Source organism: Cryptomeria japonica, chromosome 2 (genome assembly GCF_030272615.1).
Source record: "Cryptomeria japonica chromosome 2, Sugi_1.0, whole genome shotgun sequence".
NCBI classification, from domain to species: domain Eukaryota; kingdom Viridiplantae; phylum Streptophyta; class Pinopsida; order Cupressales; family Cupressaceae; genus Cryptomeria; species Cryptomeria japonica.
The window spans coordinates 587056815-587084106 of NC_081406.1; the positions used below are offsets into that span (position 1 = coordinate 587056815).

The following is a 27292-nucleotide window of genomic DNA, read 5'->3' on the forward strand; positions in this document are numbered from 1 at the left end:
ATTCTAGATGTGTGGACATATTCTTTATTGACTCTTGACTTGATGATAAAGACATCATTTAGAATAATTGATAGTGAAGTTGTTTTAAATTCTTGATAAGTAGGTCAATGTTTATGAATAAACGAAATCATTTATGTCTGATCTTGCAAATATTCTTATATGTTATTTTGTACCTCTTATGCTTATAAATGCATGGTTGCATACATATGTCTTGTTTCATTATGATTGAAAATTAATAAGAAGTCATTACCTCTTTCCTTACAATTGAGATGAGACTAAGATCTTGTCAAGATGTTACATAGATAAGAAAAGGTTGTTTCTCCTATCTTCATAAAAATGTGAAAGCTTGTGGTTCATTATTTGATTAAAATATGTCTTTTATTCAATTAGATATTAAAATATATTTTCTCCTATTTGATTATGTATACACTTATGTGTCTTGCAAGTGTATGTATGCTTTTGCAAGCTTTGTATACATCATAGATTTTCATTGTATAAATATATGCTAGTGTACATGACTGGCTAATGTTTGTGAGTAATTTTTAAATAGGAAATGCATGGATTGATGCTTTGTCTACTATGTATGTTGTATACATGGTGTGTGCCCATGATGTTGTTGCATTAGTGTTAGAATGTGGATATATCATGCTAGTTGCACAAGTTCCATTACTCTTGCCAGTATTGCATTGCTAGCCTACCTCGTGCTGGGTTGGATATCTTTCGTGTCATGAAAGATTCCAGGGAAGTGTAACTACTTCATGGTAGGGTGGAAACGCGCTCCGACAATGTTGTCGCCCATGATGTGCTCGATGGAGAGATGTGTTGGGAGTTCATGTCAGGGTGGTCTTCATGTTTGTACAATATGTATTCATTGTATTTGACCTTGTGGTTTAGTGTAAAGGTATATGTTTCCTTATGTTTATCTTCTTGTCAACCTATGTAATTTGACTTTATATGTTGAAATGTAATTTATTGTCTCTAACCTTGTATATCTAGACACGTGGCAATGATATATTCTTAATTATGTGTATATTATAAATTATGTTATTTCGAAATTATGATGGTCCTTAGAGACACCTAGCACCATAGTTTTAGTGGACTAGGGTGTCTAGCAACATAGTCCTACTTAGGGTTTGACTTAGCCAAGCCCCTATACAACAAAATAATTTTCTTCTTTTCTGTGTGTAGGTTATAGATCTAACAATCGAAAGTTATGTAGTTGAAAAGAGTAGACTAAGACATACAGTTCTAAATTTTAAACAAGCAAAAACAACTAGTATATGCCAATTTGCACATACAGTGACAAATAATTTTTGGTTGAATTTTTAAAGGAGTGATCTACAGAGCATCCCAATTTGAAATTTGAAGTTTTATTTGATGAAAGCACCTCCAAGTCTAGGGCGCCTAGCATACATTATCAACATTTTCAAGCTAAGATTTCAGTGATAGATTCCTCTTTATATCTCATTTCTAGATCTATCCTTCTATGCTTGTTTTATGATCTGTTTATGTTGAATCTTGTCAACTTCCTAACATTTTGCCTAGTTCTTGCATCCTCATATCTAATCAACAAAGAAATAAAACAAAAGAGGAAATACTCATATCCTACTTTCCTTTGGGAGTGAAGCTAGATCTTGTTGATTATCTTCCTTGAATGAAAAGTGGAAATAGTGATTAAATTTCTGAGTAAGCCCTGTCCAACAACTGCAAATTTGTATCCCATATGGATTTGAAGGTTTCAGATATGGAGACCAATCCACTCAATAAGTGTGCAAGTGTTTCCTTCTCTGAGACTTCTGTCGATGTGGTCTTAGCAATCATATCCATACATTCTCTCTTATGTACACCGAGTGAATCCAATCATGGACTCACCAACCCTCTAAGACTCCTTGCTCTCTGAATGATCTTTTCTCTAACCTTTTCAAAAGCAAAAATTTCGTTCTCCAAAGACAAAATTTGACCATCAACAGATGTTGCTAGTGAGGTCAATCCATCAAAAGAATTTGCAATGTTAGCTATCTTATCATGTAATTCCTTTAATCTCCTATCAACATTTATTGTAAGAGTTTCAATGTTACAACAAACGCTGTAGATATTTGTACACTATTTCAAACAATTATCAATAAGAACCAATTTTCCTTCAATTTTCTTCTTCTCTGTTTCAATAATCTGATCAAAAGCGGCTCTCTTAGCCATAGTAAATCTCTCAAGTGCCTGTCGGTCTGAAATTTGCCTCAAAGATTGAAATTTGTTAGATATATGCTCAGTTAATGCCTTAAGCTTGCCAAAAGGGCTTGCTTCATTTTAAATCTTACAATCAGGAATTAATCTATGTAAAACTATGATCGAGTGATCTATTATTCCTTTATCTGTCGATCCCTTCTTTATTAGTTTCTAAGTAGCCATCATCATTAACTCAGTGGGACTCATCTTAATGATTGATTTCTTCTCAACTTTAAAAGTGTCAATTACCAAAACCTTTGCTAGGAAATCAATATTAACTATCTGTATAGTCTCAATTCGCTTTACCTTGTCCTCCTTAGCACCGGTGGCTTCGCCACATGGTGCAGTATCAAGTACTATCGGTGAAGTATTATCCACAATATTCTCAGTGCCTTGTACATTGCCTTGCTCAAAAATAGTTTTTACCAGTATAAACTGTACACTCTTCTTTACTATTGGTGGTGTCTGTATACATATAGTTACTGTCGATTTATTCAAAATTGGAGCTGAACTATCCAAAGTACCTTTTCCTTTAGATCTGTCTGGGATGGTGGAAGTTGTTGCTTTTACAAATTCTTCTTGGGAGGTGAGAAAGTCAAGATTCTTTTGGAAGAATTTGGTCCAACCATCTTTGGTCTCATTTACAAGCTCATTAATTATGCCCATCATTAGGCTTATTTGTCGGGGTTTACTACTAAAAACTATCACGTTTGCAACATCAATGCATCGTTTCATTTCCTCATTATTTATTGAACCATGCATACTCAAAAGTTCTACTTCCTTAATTTCTCTATCCCTCTTGACTACGTCAAGTCTTCTAGCATCTAATTTATTGTACAGTGAGAGGAATTTCCTTCAAAATTTCTACTAAGCCTTTCTTATATATATATCTATGTGTAACAAAATTGCCTCTTCAATCTCATTCTTCTCATTATCCTCTAAATCTTCATAATAAATAGATACATCCTTCAAAATTCCATCATTGGTTATTTCATCAATCAATTCAGCACAGGTCATTTTAGCCTTACCAGATTTAGTAGCATCATCACTCTTCTTCTTTTTGTTGAGGGGTGCCGGAGTGGATGGAGCAGGCTGCCTCTTTTGAATAGGTTTTCTTGCGGGAGGTGGGGATGAAGTAGGTTTTGTTGTCTTTCTTACAAGCTTCCTTCTTGGCTCCACCTTATTTTCCTCTATCGGAGACTGGTCTACTTTCTTCCTCTGTACCCTTATGAATGCTAGATGTTGGTTGTCCTCTGGATCAGAATCAGAAGTGATAGGAGAAACGAAAGTTTCAGGCCTCATATCCTCAGGAGCACTAACTATTGCTGGTTCTGCTGCTAGTTTGGATCCAAAACCCAATTCTATGTTTATCCTATGAATTACATTTTGTATATATGCAGACATCTTATCTATTTTCTTCTCTCTTCTCTTCTCTTCTTGTTGAAGCCAGTCTTGACCAAGATATTCTGGCATGATTAATATATACCACTTGTCTATCTTTGACCAAGATATTCTTGATTAAGAGGAGAATATTATCATCATTCAACCAGTCTTTTTATTCATAAAATTATAGACTTGTATTATCTAGGGCTTCCGCCAACTTGTTTCCTTCTTTGTAAGTATGATTTTCTCTCCATTGTGGTAAGAGAGTGAGGAGACAACTACTATCCCCAATGAAATCCTTTATTTTCATGGGATGGGAGTCATTGAATTTATAAGGTCAACAATAATTTTGGAATATTGGGGCTTCTTCTCCAAACTTGGTGACATCTCTCTCTCTCTCTCTCTCTCTCTCTCTCTCTCTCTCTCTCTCTCTCTCTCTCTCTCTCTCTCTCTCTCTCTCTCTATATATATATATATATATATATATATATATATATATATATATATATATATATATTCACACTTCACTAAAGTGGGGTCTAAGTATAGTATAGTAAATTGTAACCCCTTTACAATTTCACAATACTTTTTGGACCCTTTATTTAGTGTGCCCTCTCATAGCTCACTTTAAGCTTATTACTAGCCTTATCACAACCAAATTATCCCCATATGCTTATGAGATGACCAAATCCTATGTCCTAGGACCTTCTACTCTAGCAGTTCCATCCTTTTCTATTCTTGTTTTGGGTGGACTAGGAAACCTAGCACCATACTCCCTCAAAAAAGAGCCCAAAATCAAACATGTGTGAGTGTTGATTTGTGCCATATGTTATCTAATTTTATTATTTCGATATGGCTATTGAAATTTGGTCTACAATAGGAAATACCTTGAGATACTTATATAAATGCATGATATCTATGTCATTTTATCATCTAGAAAGTTCATGAATTCCAAATCTTTGACAATGGACTTCAGATCTAAGTATTATGGAGAAGCAACCTACAACTTCACGTACATACAAATGTCTTTTCATGATTGATTCTTTTATGTCTTGTCATTCCAAGTTATTACATAAACCCTTGAACGACTTATCCAAAGAGCATTGCATCACCATCATCATCAAGCCTAAGGTGATATCATTTCAACTCAACATTTCCTTAATGTTTTTAACCTCTTCCCTAAGAGGGGTGAGATCTCTTTTAAACATTATTGATGTAGCGAAGGTTAATTACTACTTAGGGTTTGACTTAGCCAAGCCCCTATACAACACAATAATTTTCTTCTTTTTTGTGTCTAGGTTATAGATCGAATAGTCGAAAGTTGTGTAGTTGTAAAGGGTAGACTAAGACATACAATTCCAGATTTTAAACATGCAAAAATAACTAGTCTATGCCAATTTGCACATACAATGACAAATAATTTTTGGTTGAATTTTTAAAGGAGTGATCTACAGAGCATGACTAGCATATATTATCAACATTTTCAAGCTAAGATTTCAATGATAGATTCCTCTCTATATCTCATTTCTAGATCTATACTTCTATGCTTGTTTTATGATCTGTTTATGTTGAATCTTGTCAACTTCCTAACATTTTACCTAATTCTTGCATCCTCACATCCAATCAACAAATAAATAATACAAAAGAGGAAATAATCATATACAACATCCAACTTTCCTTTGGGAGCGGAGTTAGATCTCGTTGATTATCTTCCTTGAACGAAAAGTAGAAATAGTGATTGATTAAATTCTTAGTTTACATTTCTAAGCTAAGACTCTTGTTCCCATTATTTCACGTGTTTTGTTCAAGTGGAGACTAGACATGTCGCTTTCATTAACTTACGCTTAGACTAATGAAACCAATAGATTTATGATTATCAGAAAACCATCCTACAAACATCACTATTATTTTATGGTTTCATCCCTCATTTAAATCACTGTACATAACTAAACTAACATGTCAAAATTGGATCCCCTGAGTGTAACAAAAAAGAGAGAAAAACTTACAAAATCTTCAACTTGAAATCATTTGACGTTCCTTTTACTATTTTATGTTTGTTTTAGTTTCAAACTTTAGCAATTTCTTGCATGCATGCCTTCACCAAAATTCTAACATTTTGTATAATATTTTAGATTTCCCCAATTCCCCAAATTCGCGAGAAATCCTATAAGAAATTCTTGATTAAGAGGAGAATATTCTCATCATTCAGCCAGTCTTTTTATTCGTAAAATTATAGACTTGTATTATCTAGGGCTTCCGCCAACTTGTTTCCTTCTTTGTAAGTATGATTTTCTCTCCGTTGTGGTAAGAGAGTGAGGAGACAACTACTATCCCCAATGAAATTCCTTATTTTCATGAGATGGGAGTCATTGAATTTATAAGGTCAACAATAATTTTGGAATATTGGGGCTTGCTCTCTCTCTCTCTCTCTACTTTATCATGAGTATAAGTTCACACTTCACTAAAGTGGGGTCTAAGTATAGTATAGTAAATTGTAACTCCTTTACAATTTCACAATCCTTTTTAGATCCTTTATTTAGTGTCCCCTCTCATAGCTCACTTTAAGCTTAATACTAGCCTTATCACAACCAAATTATCCCCATATACTGATGAGATGACCAAATCCTATGTCCTAGGACCTTCTACTCTAGTAGTTCCAAATTAAAATAGCTAAAAGGAATATCATATCGATAAGTTCGTGATTTAACGAACTTTCTCAGATGTTGACATGGTTTGTATGTTGTCCATCTTGGCAAAAATGCCACACACCAAAAGCAAGAGAGAGGAAGAAAGAAGATTTAAAAGTGCCCACGTTCTAAATGTCGATAATTCAGAGGAAAGGCGGAGGTCCACTGGATGTTCTTTCCACATTTGTAAATGGCCTGATCAGAATTTGAAATGACATTCTTTTGTAGAACACTGATCAAAGTGACGCCTAAACCATTGACACGATTTCTTCACTATACCTGCAATGGATCAAAAATCGATTGCACCTTTGATGCTCTGCTCTATGGGTATTAAGGACCCAACTGTCCTCATTTTCAGGAGGTAGTTCTCAATTCCAACATAAGACAGACAATGGAGAAATTACCTTCGAAACCTATATTTTACCCTTTCTAAAGATGTTAAAAACTTGCTCAATGCCTTGAAGCTAATAAAAGGTTATTTTATTTTCATCTTTTCTCATCATTCTTGTATGTTCCACATTCTTTCATTTGACGTATGAATGTGTTTTTACTATTTTCTGACAAATCACCATAAGTCATGGTATATCACCATCTTTCCTTTTGCATAATTTTGTTCTACCTTTTCTCTACGAATCATTAGAGTAAGTTCTACCTTTTTCTCTACGAACCTTTAGTTTTAAACTCTGTTCAATTAGATCAACCCATGCTTTTAGACTTGGAAAGGAACCAACCTTCTTTGATAGTCTGATTTCAAGTTAGCAAGGTCTTACACTTGAAAGAACATTTCTATTGTCTTTAAAATATTGAACCGAGTTTAATAAAAATGCATTTTCCAGTGACAACAGCTTCATAATTAACTTAAAAAATGTCATATTTTTAACAAATGAACATATACAAAATCTTAAAAAAAAATAATTTCATCTAATAAAACAAGAACAGCTTCTATATAGATATCAAAAAATATTTGAAACGTTAGGATTATCTATCCATGACCTTTTGGCTCCTCGAGCATTTAAAACTAATTCCTTTATTACATCAAATAGTTGCAATGAAATATGACCACATTGTTTCGTATATAAATAGTTTGGATCACCGCCATCCTTGCAGTACGGTGAGACGGTGCTCCTGCTCAGGTAGACATACCAACGAATGATTTCTGCGAACATTCATACAATTCGATGATAAGTTTCATTTAAGGTGATAGTAAATCTATATGTGCTTTTCATAGACAAAATACCAAGAAAAAGGAATCAAAGTAAATAGGATCCAAAGCAAACAATCAGCACTACATTTGTTAAACTCCAAATAATGGAAGAAAAGAATTTACCTCTGCCATGGTTGTTGAAAGTTTTGCTGCCAAAGGTTGCTAGCTATTCCAGTTGATGGCATTCTAACATTATCATTGACAATTCTCTCTGCATATCTCCGCTCTTCAGAGAGCTGCATCTATAAGGTAGATAATTACATTCTGTAGAATGATAAATACAGTACTAGACGACATTAATTTCTGGACGTACCATTTTGTGTAGTTCATCATTATCTTTTTGCAAGTCATTGGCCTGAATTATTACAGCAGTAAGTCATTAGAGAGTCGATTCACATAGAAGAATTACTTTAACCAATGAATTAACAAAGAAAAAACTAGATTATATATTGCTCGTACCGTCCTTTGGATCTCCTCCACAAGTTGGTTCTGTCACATAGCCTAACAGTTATCAATTAAGCTGAAGAAAGGAAATTCCAGATGCCACAATCGGCATCATGTCTTACATACAATTTCTTATATTTATAGGTGGAATCAAAGTTATTTAATATTTTTCTATTTTTTATTATTTATGTTTATTACTGTAAGAAAAAATATAAGTGTAAACAATTATAGAGAAGAACAATAACACATAATATTCAGATTTATGTAGAAAAATTTGGCAAAATTAGACCAAGAAAAAAACTACGGACAAAATATATATGATATTGATTTTCAGGAATCTACACAGTTACAACAATCTCAAAACTGTACTTCAAAACATGACTTCGAACAGCATAGAACAATTGATTGCAAACTTGTAATTGAAAATAACTTACTAAATATGATAAGTATGAATCGCACAATTACATGTATGACATATATGAGAGTTACTAGATGAGATCCATATTGACTTCACAATCCAACAACCACCACATACAATTCTTTTTACATTAGTACCATTAATTTGTTAAAATTCACTTCTATAACTCAAAAAAAAATCAATATGCAACATGAAAAAGAGTTACCTTTCTCGCTCTTACTCTATTCATTCCTAGTTGAATCTGGCGCTCCACTTGCTCCAAGTCATTAGGACCCAAAGAAGAAAGTTCCTCGCCCTTTAAATTCCTGACAAGAAAAGTAGAACGAAATTGTGTTCTTCGTAAAAATTAGATCATGTAAGATACTAAGACGCTAAGAGACAATACTAGGCATGCAGCCGTTGTAAGCTTACCTAACCATTTTCTCCGTGACCTGTATCTTTTGCATCAATTCTGCCACCTTTTCTGACTGAGATGATGACTACACAATGACAGCAGAATTAAGCACGATCATCTCCATCATACTACAAGAGTAAGCTGGCCAAGGGTGTTTCCCTATCCTTGGCTTAATAGACACATCCAAAATAATTATTTGTTGAACCGATTTGCTTTGAAATGTATAAAGAAGCAACATAGAAAATTTAATTAGAGTTATAATTGTCAGCCTGGTAGAGAGGTCCTAGTTTTCAACCATCTTCTCCAATGTATCAACGTCAGGAGTGCATGTAAATGTCATACAGACGTGTCAAACGAAGGGTGGTCTATGATTAGAAGAAGTTATAGAAGAAAATCACCCCTGAAATCCTAAAAGGAAAAAATTGAAAGACAATTAAAATAGCTATTAAGCCTTTGAGGAATTTAATATGTGAATCTAAGATGTTTAAACTTTGGACAATGGTCTCATTGATTTTGTTGGGCAAGGGTGAGAAGACCAAGCTAATTTTCAGGGTAGTTCCAAAACAATGGGATGAGACAGATTTTAATGTCAATTAAGCTAAAGTCGTATATATATAACTTATTAAGATGTGATTATTAGTTTTCTTTAATTCAAGAGTAATTTTATGGATTTATTTTGACAGTGACATAACTGAACTGGCTTGGATCAACCAATCCTAATTTACAGCATTTTATACTATATTTTTTCTGTCATTTTTTAATCTTAATGTCATTTGAATATTGTTTTTATAAAATAAGACTGATAATTTGATAAAACCTGACCAATACAAAGAAACACAAGACTGCAAAGCAACAACAAACAATGAACACCACATCAAAAGATGCTAAATACATCAGATGCAGGCATAAAATCGAAGGAACAAAAGAGACAAGAAAATTCCATTTCTAGTTGTTGTCTCTCTTTCAATTCCAACTTTAGAATCATAAGAACATAAAGCAATATGAAGCCTCTCTCCCAACTTTTTCTTTTTTTAATTCAGTTGGACAACTTCCCCTTATAATCGAAGGCCTCACTTGAGTCTTCCCCAAACCCCTAGTTTCAACTAGATTCAACTAATTTCTTCTCGATTCTAAAGGTTGCTTTCTCCCATTGCTCATGCACAACCAACAATGAGGCGATTATGGCAAAGTAGTGGGGGAATCCTTATAGACAATCAGTCATACCCTTTTACCTAATTTAAGAGATAAGGTAATCATAGTAGGGAGTGCTTTATCCCCTTCCAATAAAACAATAAATCTGACAAATACAATAGTGTAGGTGATCCACAGGTGATGTGGATCAAGACCTCCTAACATTCCAACAGCAACCCAGGAAGTCCATTAATCGATGCCAAAACATTACCAATGCATTGTGTCTCAAAATAAAAGCTCAATAGCCATTTAAGAGGAGACCCTCCATAATCTTCATTTTTCATGAAAAAATGAAAAGTCATAACACTTCAATATCTAACCTAACCCAATGGAATTTCCAACAAGCAAACTCCCCACCTTTCATGGTACCTAACAACTCCCCAACATTCAAGCTACCCTATCTAAAAATACCATCCACAAAACCAAAGATTATGGAGCAGAAGATTCTTAACATCCACAAAACCAAAGATTATGGAACACCTCCAAACATTTTAAGCTTAACTTCCCATTTAGCTAAAGTTAAAGTGATTAATAAACACTTTGTATTGGCTAATACAAAAGTGAAGCTAGGTCAATTGAACAAATACATTCAATGATGCATGATACTTTTGTTTCCTTCGGCAATTATTTAGGGCATTGTATGTTCTTGAAATTATATTTTACTCATGGAAGATCAATGAATTCAGTCGTAAATCTTACATAATGTTATAATGGAGATGAAGAGCAATTAACTCCCCTCGTTTTTTTCCGTATTAAGTTTCACCAAGATAAATTATTATGTTAATGCTTCATTTTATTCTGATTTTGCATATTTTCATTCTTTACAGCACCTTTATAGATTTTAGTATTGAAAGTGTCAGTATTCAAAAGTATAACAATTGCTTTACAATGTCAACATTCATGATGAGAAATCAGGAACAAGATGCTTATCTTAATTAAAAAGAACCACCACACTCCATGATTAAACCATTTCTGTTGTGAATGAGATACATCACATATTATTGGTAGTGAACGATTGCTTAAAATCAAATTCACATTGTACGAATATATTTAAGAATAGGGATATTGCAAGTTGGGTGAAATATGTGGATTGTTGGTGGGCAGGGACAGAAGAAAAACAATCAATACCAATGTCCTATGGCAAACAATAAAACTGGTTTTTGTATTGCTGGCATAAATATGATTTACAATATGGTTTTATATAATATTATAAAGGCAATAAGAAAACTCTAGAACCTATGAGAGAGCTGACATATACAAAACAAAATAAAAATATATTTACAATAATCCATCATAAGGAATATTCTAGAAACGTAGGCCAACATCTATAGTTGAAATTATATTTATATTTCTAACACTCTCCCCTGATTTCTACTATCAACAACTAATTACATCAATATTTACAATGCCCAATATGTCTCTTAAATACTCAAATAGTTCTTGTGCTAATGCTTTGGTGAATATATCTATAAGTTGCTCTTTTGATCTATAATGTTGTAGGATGATCTCTCCATTGTTCACCAACTCACGAATGAAGTGATATCTAGTGTCGACGTGCTTTGTCCTTTTGTGAAAAACATGATTCTTTGATAGTGCAATGGTGGAATTGTTGTCACAATAGATTGTAGTAGGCTCCTCTTGCTCGAGCATTAGATCATTCAAGATTCTTCACATCAATACTACTTGACATGTTGTCGATGTTCCTGCCACATACTTTTCTTTTGCTGATGAAATTGTTACTATTGGCTTCTTCTTTGATGTCTATGCTACAACACCTATTCCAAGATGAAATGCATATCCAGATGTGCTCTTTCTATCATCAATACTTCTTGCAAAATCACTATTTGTATATCCAACCAACTAAAAATTATTTGAAGTAGAATACAATATCTCATGATTCATAATTCCTACAATATACCTCAATAATCTTTTTCCTACTTGCCAATGTGAATTATTTGGTGCATCCATGAATCTAGAAATGAATCTTTGGCCAAGTTGCAGTGAGATGCATCAAACTACCAACCAGTTTTTTGAATATAATTGAATCAAAATAGGTCTCATTATCTTCTCTACTTATAGTTTTGTGCCTATTGTCACAGGTGTAAGGGTAAAGTACAAATTTGTGTCACACTTTTATAAAGGAAATGGTCAATGTTGATTCAAATTTTTAAAGTAAACCAATCGAAATTGAAATATATGTTTTGAATTTTGAAATGATGTAAACTAATAAAATTTATATTCTTTTGTCTATTTTATGTTTGTAATTTTAACAAAAATATTTGAATGTAGTTTTTTATAAAGTAAACACTATAATTTAGTTGTTGATAAAATGTTGAAATTGAAGTTACACAAGCCACCACACTTTAATTAGTAAATTTTCATTTTTTTCATCAATTTTTTTGTGTATATTGATAACTTGAAACTTTAGTGCATGGATATATTTTTTACTATTTTTTAATAAATTTGAAAAGTTGTGCGAGTTGAAATATAACTCTTTCAAATTCCCACCAACTTTTTTATTAATTATTTATCCAAATTAGAAAAGAATTATATCATCTTGACATAGATTCTTTTCTCTACTGCATCATATTTTTTTCAAATATCTTTAACAAATTTTAGTATTTTTCCTTGACAAGATAATCAACCTTATATTTTAGTGTTGATGACCTACTTTCAATAAAAATGAAATATAAACTATAAAAACTAATTAAAATATTAAAAGATATATATTTTGAAAATTTCACTTATAGATCTATAAAAGGGTATTTTTCCATTTCAAAGAAATTATTATCTATAAGAGTAGGAGTTGTTTTTTATAAAGATAAATGGGTTTTACAAGGACCTGAAACCTAAAGATACAATAGCCGGTCAACAACCAAACCGACAAGAAATAGCAGCAAAACAAGGGACCAACCCCGAACAGAAACTAAAATAAAGGAAACGCAGACAAACAAGCCAAAGCAAAAGAAAAATCTCTCAGTTAAGCGAGAGCACCAGATCCTTATTCTTTTGGATGGAAATCCTGTTGATTTCCTCAAGCTCCTCCATGATGAATCTGGAGGTACCCTTGTTGTTGCTTTTGCTCCTGGTTCTGGAACTGGGTCCAGTGGTTTTGTTATCTCCAGCAGCCATATTATCTCCTCCAAGATCTTTCACTGGATCACTGTGATAGGATCTATAATCAGCAACCATATTATTAATCTTTTCAAGTCCCTCAATGTTATTGTTCTTGAGATTTTTCTCAATCTGAGCCATGGATTGTTCCACCTTATCAATCCTTTGTTCATGGTTGCATTTCATTACCTCAACATTCTCGGAAAGTTTTTGCGTCATGATCATGAGTTTCTCTGGTTTGCTGGGTTCAGGGGAAGCAGTGAAAATGTCAATTATTTCTTTAATAAGAGTAGGAGTTGTTGAAACATCAAGTTTTTTAATTTTTTTTTTTTTTTTACAATTAGATCCAAAGTGGGTATAAAATATACATTTAGTAGACACTTCAAATTGGAAAAGTTATGGTCCATATATAACTTGGCTATAATGAATCTATATAGACCATATGTTTGACTAAAATTAATTTTTAGTTAGAAATACTTAAATTCACTTTTGCTGATAAGTTAGCCTGAAACATGACACAACTTTGTATTTATCTTTTCTTCAAAACATCTTTTGCATATTTACTTTGACAAATGAAAAATGCCCTTATCATTTTGTGTAACTTCAATGCCAATAAAATATTTCATCAAACTCAAATCTGTCATCTCAAATTCTCATAACCTGGTGCCTGCTCCACATAAACTTCTTCTTTCAAATACCCATTTAAAAAAGTTGATTGACGTCCATTTGATAAACCTTCCAATTGTTTTGAGATGCAATAGCTAGTACCATTCTAATAAAATCAAGTCTTGCTACATGTGCAAATGTTTTATTATAATCAACTCAATATTCTTGTGCAAATCCCTTAGCTACTAATCTTGCCTTAAATTTGCCAACTTCTCCATTTGCCTTATACTTAGTTTTATAAACCCATTTTACACCTATGCATTCTTTATCTTTAGGCAAATCAACTAATTCCCATGTATCAATTTTCTCAATTGATTCCATTTCATCATTCATTGCATAATTTATCCAATGTTTTTTCGTAATTGTATCTTCAAAATATATGGGATCTTGAGCAAATAAAGCAAAGTTTGATTGCAAATCTATTGTATCTCCTTGATCATAAATTTCTTGCAAACTTCTAGTCTTCTTGCTTCTAATCTGTGGTCTCACTGATGCAAGTGTAGGATTTGAGTCATTACTTAATTGTGGACTTGATGATTCTCTTTGCTCAACTTGCCTTTGTGATTTTTCTCCTTGTGGACTTCCTCCTTGTTCATTTGATTGTTCTCCTTGTTCTCCTTGGTCTTTTTCTTCTTGTTTATTATATGGTATTGGTGTTGCATCTGTAATTGTCTTGTTTATATGGTCATTCCAAGGTTCTTCTTTGAATACAACATCTCTGCATACAATGACTTTCATGGTTATAGGATTAAACAACTTATATGCCTTAGATTGTTCATCATAGCCAATAAAAATGCATTTTTCACTCTTATCATCCAACTTCCCTCTTGTTTCTTTAGGCACATGTGCATATGCAATACAACCAAATACTCTAAAATGAGAAACCCTATGATGCTCACCATTCCATGCATGTTGTGGAATCATGTCCCTTACAACTTTTTTTGGACTTCTATTCAAAATATAAATTGCAAAAGCAATTGCTTCAGCCCAATACTTATTAGCTAGATTTTTGTCTTTCAACATGCTCCTTGCCATCTCCATTATTGTTTGATTCTTTCTTTTTATAACACCATTCTACTGAGGTGTATAACTTGTAGTGAACTACTTCTTTATTCCATGATACCTGCAATAATCCAAAAACTTATTTGACTTATATTCTTCTCCTCTATCTGATCTCAATATCTTGATGGACAATCCACTATGTTTCTCAATCGGTGCCTTGAACTCCTTGAACTTGTCAAATGTCTCAGATTTATATTTGAGAAAGTAAGCCCGTGTTTTTCTACTAAAATTATCAATAAATGTTAGAAAATAAATTTCCCCCCTAATGATGGTGTTTGCATTGGACCACATAAATCTATATGCACAATTTCTAAAGGTGCCCATGCTCTATATGACATTCCTTTTGGAAAACTTCCTCTATGTTGCTTAGCCAAAATACAACTTTCACATGAACTCATTGGTGCTTCAATGGTGGGTAAATCTCTTACCATATTCTTCCTTTTCAATAAACACAATCCTTTGAAATTTAGATGACCATACCTCTAATGTCGTACCCATGCTTGATCTTGACTATCAATGCTTTCAAAGTTGCTCCAATATCCTCCATCATTTAACTTTTCATGCGAAGTGGGAACATTCTATTATTTGTCATTTCAACTTTTGCAATCACCATGTTACTTGGAGAAATATCAAATATAGTGCAAACATTATTCTCAAAAGCAATCCTATAATATCAAATATAGTGCAAACATTATTCTCAAAAGCAATCCTATAACCCTTTTGAATAAGTTGTCCCACACTTACGAGATTATGCTTCAAACCAGATGCAAAATAAACAACAGGAATAGTTTTCTTACCAAACTTTATTGTCAAATTAATTGCACCTTTGCCCATGACTTAAACAATGTTATCATTACCCAGTTTGATTTTTGATTTGATTGAAGTATCCAGATTCTCAAACAAATCTTTATTTCAAGTCATGTGATTACTACACCCACTATCTAGAAACCAAATATCACTTGAAATTTCTTGAGCTACATGACATGTAATGAATAAAGATCCTGAACTACTACCAAAAAAAAATTGCATTTTGCTTTCCCATATCTACTTGTTTCTTTCGGCATTGATTTGCAAAGCGACCATACTTCTTGCAGTAGTAACATTGGACATTTGATTTGTCATACCTTTGTGATGCTTGATTGTTATTGCATCCCCTTGAACTGAAATTTTGTTTTCTCCTTCCTCCTTGATCTGGACTCCTCCATTCTTCTCTTTGATAATTGTTTCTTCCTCTTCCTCTTCGTCTGCCTCTAACAAATGTCATTTGTGTTTTAAATGCATTCTCCAATGAGGTATTGTCATTCTTGTTCAGTCTATCTTCCTAATTTTTTAAAGAACCAACCAACTCATCTATAAAATATGTAGCCAAATACTTAGACTCCTCATTTACTACAACAATAGCAGCATCAAATTTTCTAGGCAAGCTTCTTAAAACTTTTTCTACAACCTTTTGATCTGTTAGCCCATCACAATTCTGTCTTATTTGATTAACCAAAACTGTAACACGATATGTGAATTGGTCTACTGATTCAGAATCTTACTGTGACAGCGTTCTTCAGCTATCTTTCTGGCAAGCGATCATTTGGTTTTCTTCAAAATTAATTTCTGCATCTTACTTTTAAAATTCTTCCTTCAAACTTTTTCTGTAGATCTCTTCAACTTGAACTCCTCATTGGCTTTGACAGCTTTCTTTATCAACAGCTGCGACTTACCAAAAAAAAAAAAAAAAAATTTACTCTTCATTATCGGCGATCTTATTTGGATTTATTATGACCCTTGGCAGTGATTTGTGTCTTTGAGTGGTGCTTCTTTCTGTCCAGAGAACTATTTTAATCCATGATTTGGTGTCTGAATAGAGTGATCTGAACCAGCGGCAATCTAAACTAACAAATTCTGCTTTCTCTCCATAATCTGCACTGACAATCTATTCTTTTGACTAAGACAATAGCTTTTCAATCTCCTATCAAACCCGCTCTGATACCACTTGTAGGTGGGTAGGGACATAAGAAAAAAAATCAACAACAATGTGCTACGCTACACAATAAAACTGGTTTTGTATTGCTTGCATAAAAATGATTTTCAATATGTCTTTATATAGAAGCAATAAGAAAACTCTAGAATCTATGAGAGAGCCGACATATATAAAACAAAATAAATATATATTTACCATAATCTATCACAAGGAATATTCTAGAATCATAGGCTGACATCTATAGTAGAAATTATATTTATAAATCATGGATATCATCCCATAGGTATATGTATCAATTATAAAATTTCCGTGCTGTATGTTGATTGAAGTAGCATATATAATCACAATCCATGTAATATCACACTGAAATATCCAAGTTAATTTTGGATCAGACAGTATTAGATTATATTTTTCCTTGTATTATATTTTTCCTTGTGATTTTCATAAGGATGTTGCTAGCAATTTTTAGTTTTCTACTGGTACTCTTCCATATTTGGAAACTGACAGGGAAAAGTAGAAAATTGGTGGCACAGTTTAACCATTATAGGGAAAACTATCAAAAGGATTGAGGTGTTAATAAACCAACTCAGACAAAAAGGGAAAAATTAATAACTACGATACAACGCATGTAAAAAAGAAAGTCCAGAATTGCAAGAATTGCAAGATAACCTGCAACATGAATTCGCAAAAGAGATGTTGGAAGAGATCCCAAAATATAACGAGGAAAGAAAACCCTACCGAGCAAAGGAGACTAACCTCTAAATAAATTTGGTCAGTTTATTTAGAAGAACAGTTATAAGATGAGGAACCTTGTAGAAGTTGAGAAAACAATCAATGATTGAATATAAGTTATAATCCATTGACAATCAGTTGATCAAAGAGGGGTGAATAGTTTAATTGGTAGAGTATGCCAGCAGTAACTGAAATGTCTTAGGTTGGATTCCTAACTGATCGATATGAGCTATAGCTCAACATTTGATATCAAAGCCAAGCTAGAAAATCTAAACACCTCAGTGTAACTTAAAGGGTGTTGGAAATAAGCTCCATTCAAAATGATAATGGATTGATCAAAGAGGGGTCAATAGCCTTCTGCAACCCCAAGAACAAATTATATAGGCCTAAAATCTATTGGATTCCTCCCCCTCAAGGGAAATTAAAGTTAAGTTTTGATGGAGTAGTGAAAAACAATCCTAGAAAAGGGAGTTGGTTGCATAATTAGAGATTACAGAGGGGAAATCATTGCTCCAAGAGCCCTAAAATTCCCTGGTGGGACAAACAATCTGATAGAAGCCCATGCTCTTACTCAAGGAATCTTAATGGTTAAAGCCCTCTGTATTTCAAACAACATAATTGAAGGGGATTCTTTGCTCATTATCAATGCCTGCAAAAAGAAGTATGCTCTCAATCGGAGCATTCAATATATTTGACAACATATCTGGTCCCTTTTGGACACTCTAGATAGCTTTGATTTATGCCTTTGTTACAGGGAAGGTAATCGTCTTGCAGATTGGTTGGCGAACAGAGGATGAACACAATCTGAGCCTATTGTCAATTATTCTAAGGATTCTACACCAATTTTTGGGGGGCTTCACATATAATCCAACGTAAAATGACATAATTTTGACTTTAAACATTCTTGTTTTTTTGCAGGGCTGCATTCCTTTTCTCTTTTCCAGTCATGGATTTCCTTCATCTTGGAGGGGGTTGCATGGCCTCGTCTTGGTCCTTCTCTTCCTTGACATGCTGAGTATTGCAATACTCAGTTTATTTCAGCTCATTAGTTGCATATATATCCTCTTTTCACATCTTCAGAATAAATTCAGGGCTCTCTCACTCCTTATAAACCATGAGCCTTGGATGAGGAAACGATCCCTGAGGAGGAAGTGCCCATTCTCCAGTATTGCTCGGCTGTGACTTCAACATTGCCACTTTGCTTGTGTGTCCCAAGGTAAGTCTCCTTCTCACCACATCCAGGTCAAATTCAAGCCTAGTCCAAATGTGGGCAAGGATGATGGCAATGCCATTGATCTTGGCTCCTTCGCGATCCCTTGCAAGATTTGTTGTCTAATTAGTATATAGGGTTGAGCTATGATTCCCTTCTTTATAAAATTGGGACATCATTTCATTAGGAAATAGTTGATTAGGCTTAACTTTAGTCCTTTAGGAAAGCTGAGCACTTTGATCAATTATTTCACTTTTTGATTTGATATGGCCGGTATGATTATGATGAGAAATGATGCAAAATAGACAATAATCATCATAAACAGATAAATATAGAACTAGAAATCAAAATATAATCTCAAATATTGAAATGAGATACAAAGAGGAGCCTGTCACTGTAATTTAAGCCTAAAATGATGGACTATGAAGCTAGGTGTCTTGGTCCTGCAAGTGTCCATGTCAACTCAAGTTCCAAATTTTGAATCATGATTCTCTATAAACTACTTCCTCAAAAAATTCAACCAAGAAGCGTTGGACTAAGATGCTAATTGGATTAGACCTAGGGTTTTGCTTGTTTGAAATCTAGAACTGTGTCTTAGTCTTCTTTGCACAATTTAATCACTTTCAGTTGTCAAAGCTATAAATTGCACAAAGAGAGAGAGAGAGAGAGATGTGTTATATAGGGTCTTGCGTAACTCAAACCCCATGTGGGTATTTCCACTTCCACAATAGCGATGATGGATGAAAGAGAGCTTACCCCTGGTAGGGAAAAGGCTGAAAACCTTAAGAAAATGCTTGAATTGACAAATGATACATTTGATATGAACTTATCGCCATGAAGACTCACACAAAGCTTGATGTTGCTTGATAGGTATTAATGGATGCCTTCACTCATGGAGGAACACATAACTCAATCATAATTGTTGAATTGGAATGCTTAAATGGTTGGCTTCAGATTTCTCCTTAAGTGACTTGAAGATACATGATTGAAATGTACAATTAGATTGATAGGAAAGTGATTTCATAGAGATGGATGTTCAAATGAGGGAAGGAGTTGTATTTATACACAATTTAAACCTTATCAAGATTAAATTATAAAAAAGGCCAACATCGAGGAGGACATTCTTGCTCCTTAAATTATCGATCGTTATGATTTCAAATCTGGGCCCAAATGGTTGGAGTATTATTGTTAGTGCTATAGTCCAAGAGCGTTAAGAGTCATAGTCCTAGCTTTTTGAGCTAAAATCAAGGTCAATGAGCTTAGGATTGTGTTGGGCTTTCCATAAATGGCCATGGACTAAAGGCAATCAAATATGAATCAAGGGCATGAGGGACAACCACCAAAGTGAGCCCAAAACAATTAAAATTGTAGAGGGATACAATTTATGACAATACATTTAGCCCCCACTTTAGCGGGAGTATGACTTTATTCTTGTACTCTTGATAAAGGTTTAGGATAGCATATAAAGAGTTTCACCAACACATTTTGAGAGATAAGACAACACCAAGCCCTTAGGACTTAGGATCTTATCAGTCTAAAATATCAAAATATAAGGAGAAACATGATCAACATAGGTTACACATACACATGGAGCTTTGCAAGAACACATAAGGATATGAAATTGTAGGGCTAGAAAGGAATCCATAGGAAACTTACTAGGCATCATAAGAGAAGAGACATGACATCTAGGTTGGGTAAGGGATGTTGACTAGGAGTTGTGTTAGAAAAAGGGAATCAAACATGTCTAGCAATGGTATTATGCTAGTTGACTCATGCTAAGGAAGATTACAAAACAAAAAATTTGTTTGATAGATAATTTGAAAATGGGTGTTGCAGTGTGCACCAAGCAAATCATGGTGTGTGATCAAAGTGTACTAACCAATATTGTGTTGTGTGCAAAAAATGTAAATTACAATGGAGTGTATGCTCCCACATTAAACTAATTGCATATGCCTTACTAGGAGAAATTGCTTAAAGTAGCATACATACATCCAAAAGACAAGCACATCGCAACAGTGAAATGCTCCCAAACATAGGCAAAGTCAAAGGTGATGACCACAAGACATGAAAGAGCACATAAGGGATTCACTATGTGGGGTTAGTATGAGCAATAGATAAATCATGTATATCAAGTATGATTATTTTGAATTTTCCTCATCTCCCAAATGTAGTACAAGAACAATAAAATAAGAGCACATAAGATAAATAACAAGTATATTTGGGTCAAGATGGAAGAGACCAAAAATATCTCAATGCCACACATTGCCCCCAAAAAGGACAACATAAAAACATATTTACGTTGTTGGGCAAGGTTGGCAAAGGTAATGATCCTCTCCAGGTTTAGAAGATGGCAAGGAAAGCTAAGAAGAAGGGATCAAATCAGCATTTGACTGCTTAGGAGAATTATTACTTTCGGCAGAAAGCTCACAAGACTTACAATGACAACTTCACTATCATTCTCTTACACTTTGATGTTTTTGATTATAATTAAAAGCTTTTATAGGAGGAGGTTGGGATCACTCAACATCGATTCATTTTCTTCCTTTGTTGTAGGAATGAAAGGAGTAATGAAATGAACCTCTAAAGTTTGAGACCTGTAAGAGGTGTCACGTTTTTTTATCTTTATCCTTTATAGGATTATGTAGGTGGTACCGTGGCATATATAGGAGGAATATTAGGTGTAGACAAGATTCTTGATCCAGGATGTGGTTCACTCATTACCTATAGGGGTAAGTGCACCAAGTTGTGGTACCAAAAAGGTGCCACTTCTTACTTTTTCATAAAAATGTGTCATTGGCATGAAAAGGTCGTTCAAACCTACGAGTTGGATGCCCAAGGCAAATTCAACCCAAAGGGTTGGTATTCTCCCAAGTAAACCATTTGGCCAGCGCCAAGTATGGCGCTCGTCAAATGGAAAATTTTGAATTTTCACATTTGGCGCTCGCCAAATGCAAAATTTGAATTTTCACATTTGGCGCATGCCAAATTTGGCGCTCCCCAAATGTGAAAAGTCAATTTTTTGCATTTGGCGAGCACCAAATTTGGTGCACGCACGCCAAATGTTCTGCATTGTCCAATGTGAAGGTTTTGTGAGTGTTTAGATTTTTCAATTTTGACACATGTTAAATCCACCCCCGAAGGAGAATATATACATGAAATATAAAATTTAAGTATAGCTCTATAGGACTTATAATGTAGATTCTAGTTTTTAGAGGATCATATAAAATTTCAAACTTAGTCAAGTTTCAATAATCGACATGTCAAATTTAAGTAATCAACATGATCCCATTAGCATTCTTTAGCTATATATCTCACTCTCTTTATCTTCCCTAAACTCTAGACCTATCTCTCTCCCTCTCTTGTCTCTCTCACTTCCTTATCCTTGACTCTCTCCCTCTCTCTTCTCTCTCACTCCCTTATTGTTTCTCTCCCCTCCCACTCCTTTCTCTTGGTCACTACCTATCCCTTTTATCCTCTCTCTCCCCATATCTAGGGTTATCCCTCCCTCACTATTCACCTCACTGTCTCTCCCTCCCTATATTATTACCCACCTTTCTCTCCCCCTCTAGGTTTCTCACTTATCTAATTGTCCACCCTCTAGTTCTCTCCCGCCCTCTCCACCTTTCTCTCCCTTCTCCTTACCTCTATCTATTTATGAACTCTCTCCCTCTCTTATCTCTCTCTCTCCAAACCTTTCTATCTCCTCATTCTCTAGGTCTCACAGTCCCTCCATGTCTACCTCTCTATCCATCTCCTCTTACTCATCTCTTTGTTCTTCTATCTCTTCTATTCTCCCTCCCTCCCCTCTCCAGGTCTCTACCTTCCTTTCTTCCTCTCTCCCTCTCTATCTCCCTCTCCCACTCTCTCGTCTTCTCTCTTCCTCTCTTATTCTCTATCTTCATTGTCTAGGTCATTACCTCTCCATCCCACCCTATCTCCACTCTGTATGTTTCTCCCTCCCTTCCTCTCCACCTATCTACCTCTGCATATAGGTCGCATTACCCACCTCTCTTTATCCCCCTCTATCTATCTCACTCCTCTCTGGCCATCTAGGTCTCTCACATATATATATGCCCCCTCTATAGTTCTCTTTGTCCCTCTCTACCTCTCTCTTCCTCCTCCTTAACCCTATCCCTTTATGAACTCCCTCCTTTTCTCTTCCTCCCCTAACCTCTTTATCTCCTCTTTCCATAGGTATCTCACTCTCTCCATGTCTACCTCTCCATCCATCCCCTACTCCTCTCTTTGTTCTTCTATCTCTTCTATTCTCCCTCCCTCCCTTCTCTAGGTCTCTCCCTTCATTTCTTCCCCTCTCCCTCTCTACCTCCCCATCCATACATACCCCATATATATCTCACTTCCCCACTTTTTAATTCTCTCTTCCTCTTTTATTCTCTCTCTCTACATTCTAGGTCATCAACTCTCTCTCACCTCTCTAGGTTTACCACTTCCTTCTTCTCCACCTATCTACCTCTGCATCTTGTCTCATTACTCACCTCTCTCTCCCCCCCTCTATCTATCTCATTCCTCTCTCTTGTCATCTAGGTATCTCATCTCTCTTTCCCAATATAGTTCTCTCCCTCTCTCTTCCCCTATATCTCCCTCCTCATTTACCCCTATTTATTTTTAAACTCTCATCCTCTTCTCGCTTTCCCCCCACCTCTGCATCATCTCCTTCCCTAGGTCTTGTAGTCCCTCCATGTCTACCTCTCCCTCAATCCCCTCATACTCTTCTCTCTCTTTATTCTTTCATCTCTCCTCTTATCCCTCCCTCCCATTTATAAGCATCTCTATTATTTTCTTCCCCTCTCCCTCTCTATCTCCCTCCCCCTACTTATCCCATCTCTCTCTCCCTTCCCTACTAATTCTTATTCTCTCTTTATCATCTACATCATCAACTTTCCATCACACCCTCTCTAACCCTCTCTAGGTTTCTCCCTCATTCCCTCTCCACCTCTCTACATCTCCATCCATATCTCATTACCAATCTCTCTCTACCCCCTCCATCTATCTCAACCCTCTCTCTCTCACCCTACCTAGGTCTCTCACGCCTCTCTCCCCCTCTAGGTATCTTATATCTCTATATAACCCATCTGGGTATGTGCAGGAGCATGCTGGGCCATATAACCCTTTAGGAAACCATTACTATCTATCTTAGGAAACCATACGACCTCTTAGGACAACATATGGTGTCGTTACAAGTCATATGGTGTCCTAAGGGGTCATATGGTGTTATCTGACCCCTTAGGATACCATATGATCTCTTAGAACACCATATGAGCCCTAACCACACCATATGGTGTCCTAAGGGGTCATATGGTGTCCTAAGGGGTCATTTGGTGTTACATGACCCCTATGGACATCATATGACCCGTTAGGATACCATATGATCCCTAATGACACCATATGACCCCTAACAACACCATATAGTGTCCTCAGGGGTCATATAGTATCCTATGACCCCTTATGACACCATATGCCCCATAACAACACCATATAGTGTCATTAGGGGTCATATGGTGCCTAAGGGGTCATATGGTGTCGTTAGCGGTCATATGATATCCTAAGGGGTCATATGGTGCCCAAATGGGTCATAGAATACCATATGACCCCTTAAGACACCATATGATCCCTTAGGACACCATATGACCCCTAACGACACCATATTGTGTCTTGAGGGGTCATATGGTGTCACAAGTGGTGATGTCATGTACTAGGATGTTAAAAGGGATCATATGGTGTCCTAGGGGGTCACGGAACACCATATGACCCCTCAAGACACCACATGACCTCTTAAAACACCATATCGTGTCGTTAGGGGTCATATGGTATCGTTAGGGGTCATATGGTGTCCTAAGTGGTCATATGGTATTCTATGACCCATTAGGATGCCATATGACCCCTTAGGACACCATATGACACTATATGGTGTCGTTAGGGGTCATATGGTGTCCTAAGGGTCATATGGTGTCATAAGGGATTATATGGTGTTCTATGACCCCTTAGGACACCATATGACCCCTAAGACCACCATATGGTATCCTGAGGGGTATATGGTGTCGTTAGGAGTCATATGGTGTCATTAGGGATCATATGATGTTCTATGACCCCTTAGGACACCATATGACCCCTAGAAACACCATATGGTGTCCTAAGGGATCATATTGTGTCCTTAGGGGTCATACGGTGTTCTATGACCCCTTGAGACACCGTATGAACCCTTAGGATATGTCATATGATGTCCTAAGGGGTCATATAGTGTTCTAAGGGGTCATATGGTATTCTATGACCCCTTAGGACGCCATATAACCCCTAACATCACCATATGGTGTCTTAAGGGGTCATATGATTTCCTAAGGGGTCATATGGTGTCAGAAGGGGTCATATGTTATTCTATGACCCCTTAGGACACCATATGACCCCATACACCATATAATTCCTAACGCCACCATATAGTGTCCTAAGAGGTCATATGGTGTTCTATGACCCCTTGGGACACCATATGACCCCTAATGACAACATATGGTGTCCTAAGGGATCATATGGTGTTCTATGACCCCTTGGGATGCCATATGAGCCCTCAGGACACCATATGACCCCATACGACACCTTATGACCCCTCACGACACCATATTATGTCCTAAGGGGTCATATGGTATCCTAAGGGGTCATAGAACACCATATCACTCCTTAGGACACTATATGACCCCTAATCATGTCAAATGACCCCTTAATGACCCCTTAAGACACCATATGGTGTTGTTAGGGGTCATATGGTGTCCTAAAGGGTCATAGAACACCATATGACCCCTAACAACACCATATGACCCCTTAGGACACCATATAGTGTTCTTAGAGGTCATATGGTGTCCTAAGGGGTCAGATAGTATCCCAAGGGGTCACAAAACATCATATAACCCCTTAGGACACAATATGGTGTCATGTGGGGTCATGTGGTGTCCTAAGGGGTCATAGAACACCATATGACCCCTTAGGACATCATATGACCCCTTAGGAAACCATATAACCCCTTTGGACACCATATGGTGTAGTTAGGGGTCATATGGTGTTCTAAGGGGTCATAAAACACCATATGACTCTCTCATATATATTCCTTACTCTCTTATTGTCTCTCTCAATTCTCAAGGTCACCATGAACCCCTAGGACACCATATGACCCCTTAGGTATTGTTAGGGATCATATTATGTCCTAAGGGGTCATAGGGTGTCCTATGACCCCTTAGAACACCATATGATCCCATAGGACACCATATGGTGTCTTTATGGGTCATATGGTGTCCTAAGGAGTCATATGGTGTCAAATGAAGGATACCATATGGTGTCCTTTATGGGTCGTATGGTGTGCTAAGGGGTCATATGGTGTTGTATGACCCCTTAGGACACCATATTGTGTTGTTATGGGCTATATAGTGTTTTAAGGGGTCATATGGTGTCCTATGACCCCCTAAAGGGTCGTTAGAGGTCATATTGTGTCCTATGACCCTTTACCATATGACCCCTTAGGATACAATATGGTGATGTTATGAGTCGTATGGTGTCCTAAGGGATCATATGGTGTCCGATGACCCCTTGGGGCACCATATGACCCCTTAGGATACAATATGGTGTCGTTATGGGTCATATGATGTCCTAAGGGGTCATATGGTGTAGGACACAATATGAGCCCTCATATGGTGTTGTTATGGGTCATATGGTGTCCTATTACCCCTTAGGACACCATATGGTGTCATTATGGGTCTTATGGTGTGCTAAGGGGTCATATGATGTTATATGAGCCATTAGGACACTATATGACCCCTTAGGACACCATATGGTGTCATTATAGGTTGTATAGTGTGCTAAGGGGTCATATGGTGTCATATAACCCCTTAAGGGGTTGTTAGGGGTCATATTGTGTCCTAGGGAGTCATATTGTATCCTATGACCCCTTAGGACACCATATGACCCCTTACGACACAATATGGTATTGTTATGCATTGTATTGTGTCCTAAGAGGTCATATGGTGCCCTATGACCCCATACGATACCATATGACCCCTTAAGTGTCATTAGGGATCATATTGTGTAATAATTGGTCATATGGTATCCTATGACCCCTTAAGACACCATATGTTATCGTTATGGGTCGTATGGTGTCCTAAGGGGTCATATGGTGTCCTATGATCCCTTAGGACACCATGTGACCCCTTAGGATACCATATAGTGTCGTTCTAGATTATATGGTGTCCTAAGGGGTCATATAGTGCTCTATGACCCCTTAGGACACCATATAACCCCTTACATGTTGTTAGGGTTCATATTGTGGCCTAAGGGGTCATATGGTGTCCTATGACCCCTTAGGACACCATATGATCCCTTCGGTGTCATTAGGGGTCATATTGTGTTCTAAAGGGTCATATGGTGTCCTATGATCCCTTAGCACACCATATGACCCCTTAGCACACCATATAGTGTCAATATGGGTCATATGGTGTCCGTAGGGATCATCTGGTGTCTTGTGACCCCTTAGGACACCATATGGTGTTGTTATGGGTTATATGGTGTCCTAAGGGGTCATGTGGTGTCCTATGA

The 27292-nt window shown here is 35.9% G+C and overlaps 1 protein-coding gene across 2 annotated transcripts in view; it reads right to left on the reverse strand.

Annotated features, from left to right (window-relative positions):
- Positions 1-7216: 7216 nt before the first annotated feature.
- Positions 7217-27292, reverse strand: part of LOC131051865 (truncated transcription factor CAULIFLOWER A) — a 118189-nt gene continuing 98113 nt past the window's right edge. The window contains exons 3-8 of one of the 2 annotated variants that reach the window (XM_057986469.2): positions 8771-8838; positions 8565-8664; positions 7957-7986; positions 7811-7852; positions 7621-7733; positions 7217-7449 (exon numbers count right to left, since the gene is read on the reverse strand). In XM_057986469.2, coding sequence (XP_057842452.2) covers positions 7383-7449; positions 7621-7733; positions 7811-7852; positions 7957-7986; positions 8565-8664; positions 8771-8838 — 420 coding nt within the window. In that variant the 3' untranslated portion in view covers positions 7217-7382. Of the gene's footprint in view, positions 7450-7620; positions 7740-7810; positions 7853-7956; positions 7987-8564; positions 8665-8770; positions 8839-27292 lie in introns of both variants that reach the window. The other variant, XM_057986468.2, reaches the window with a different exon arrangement.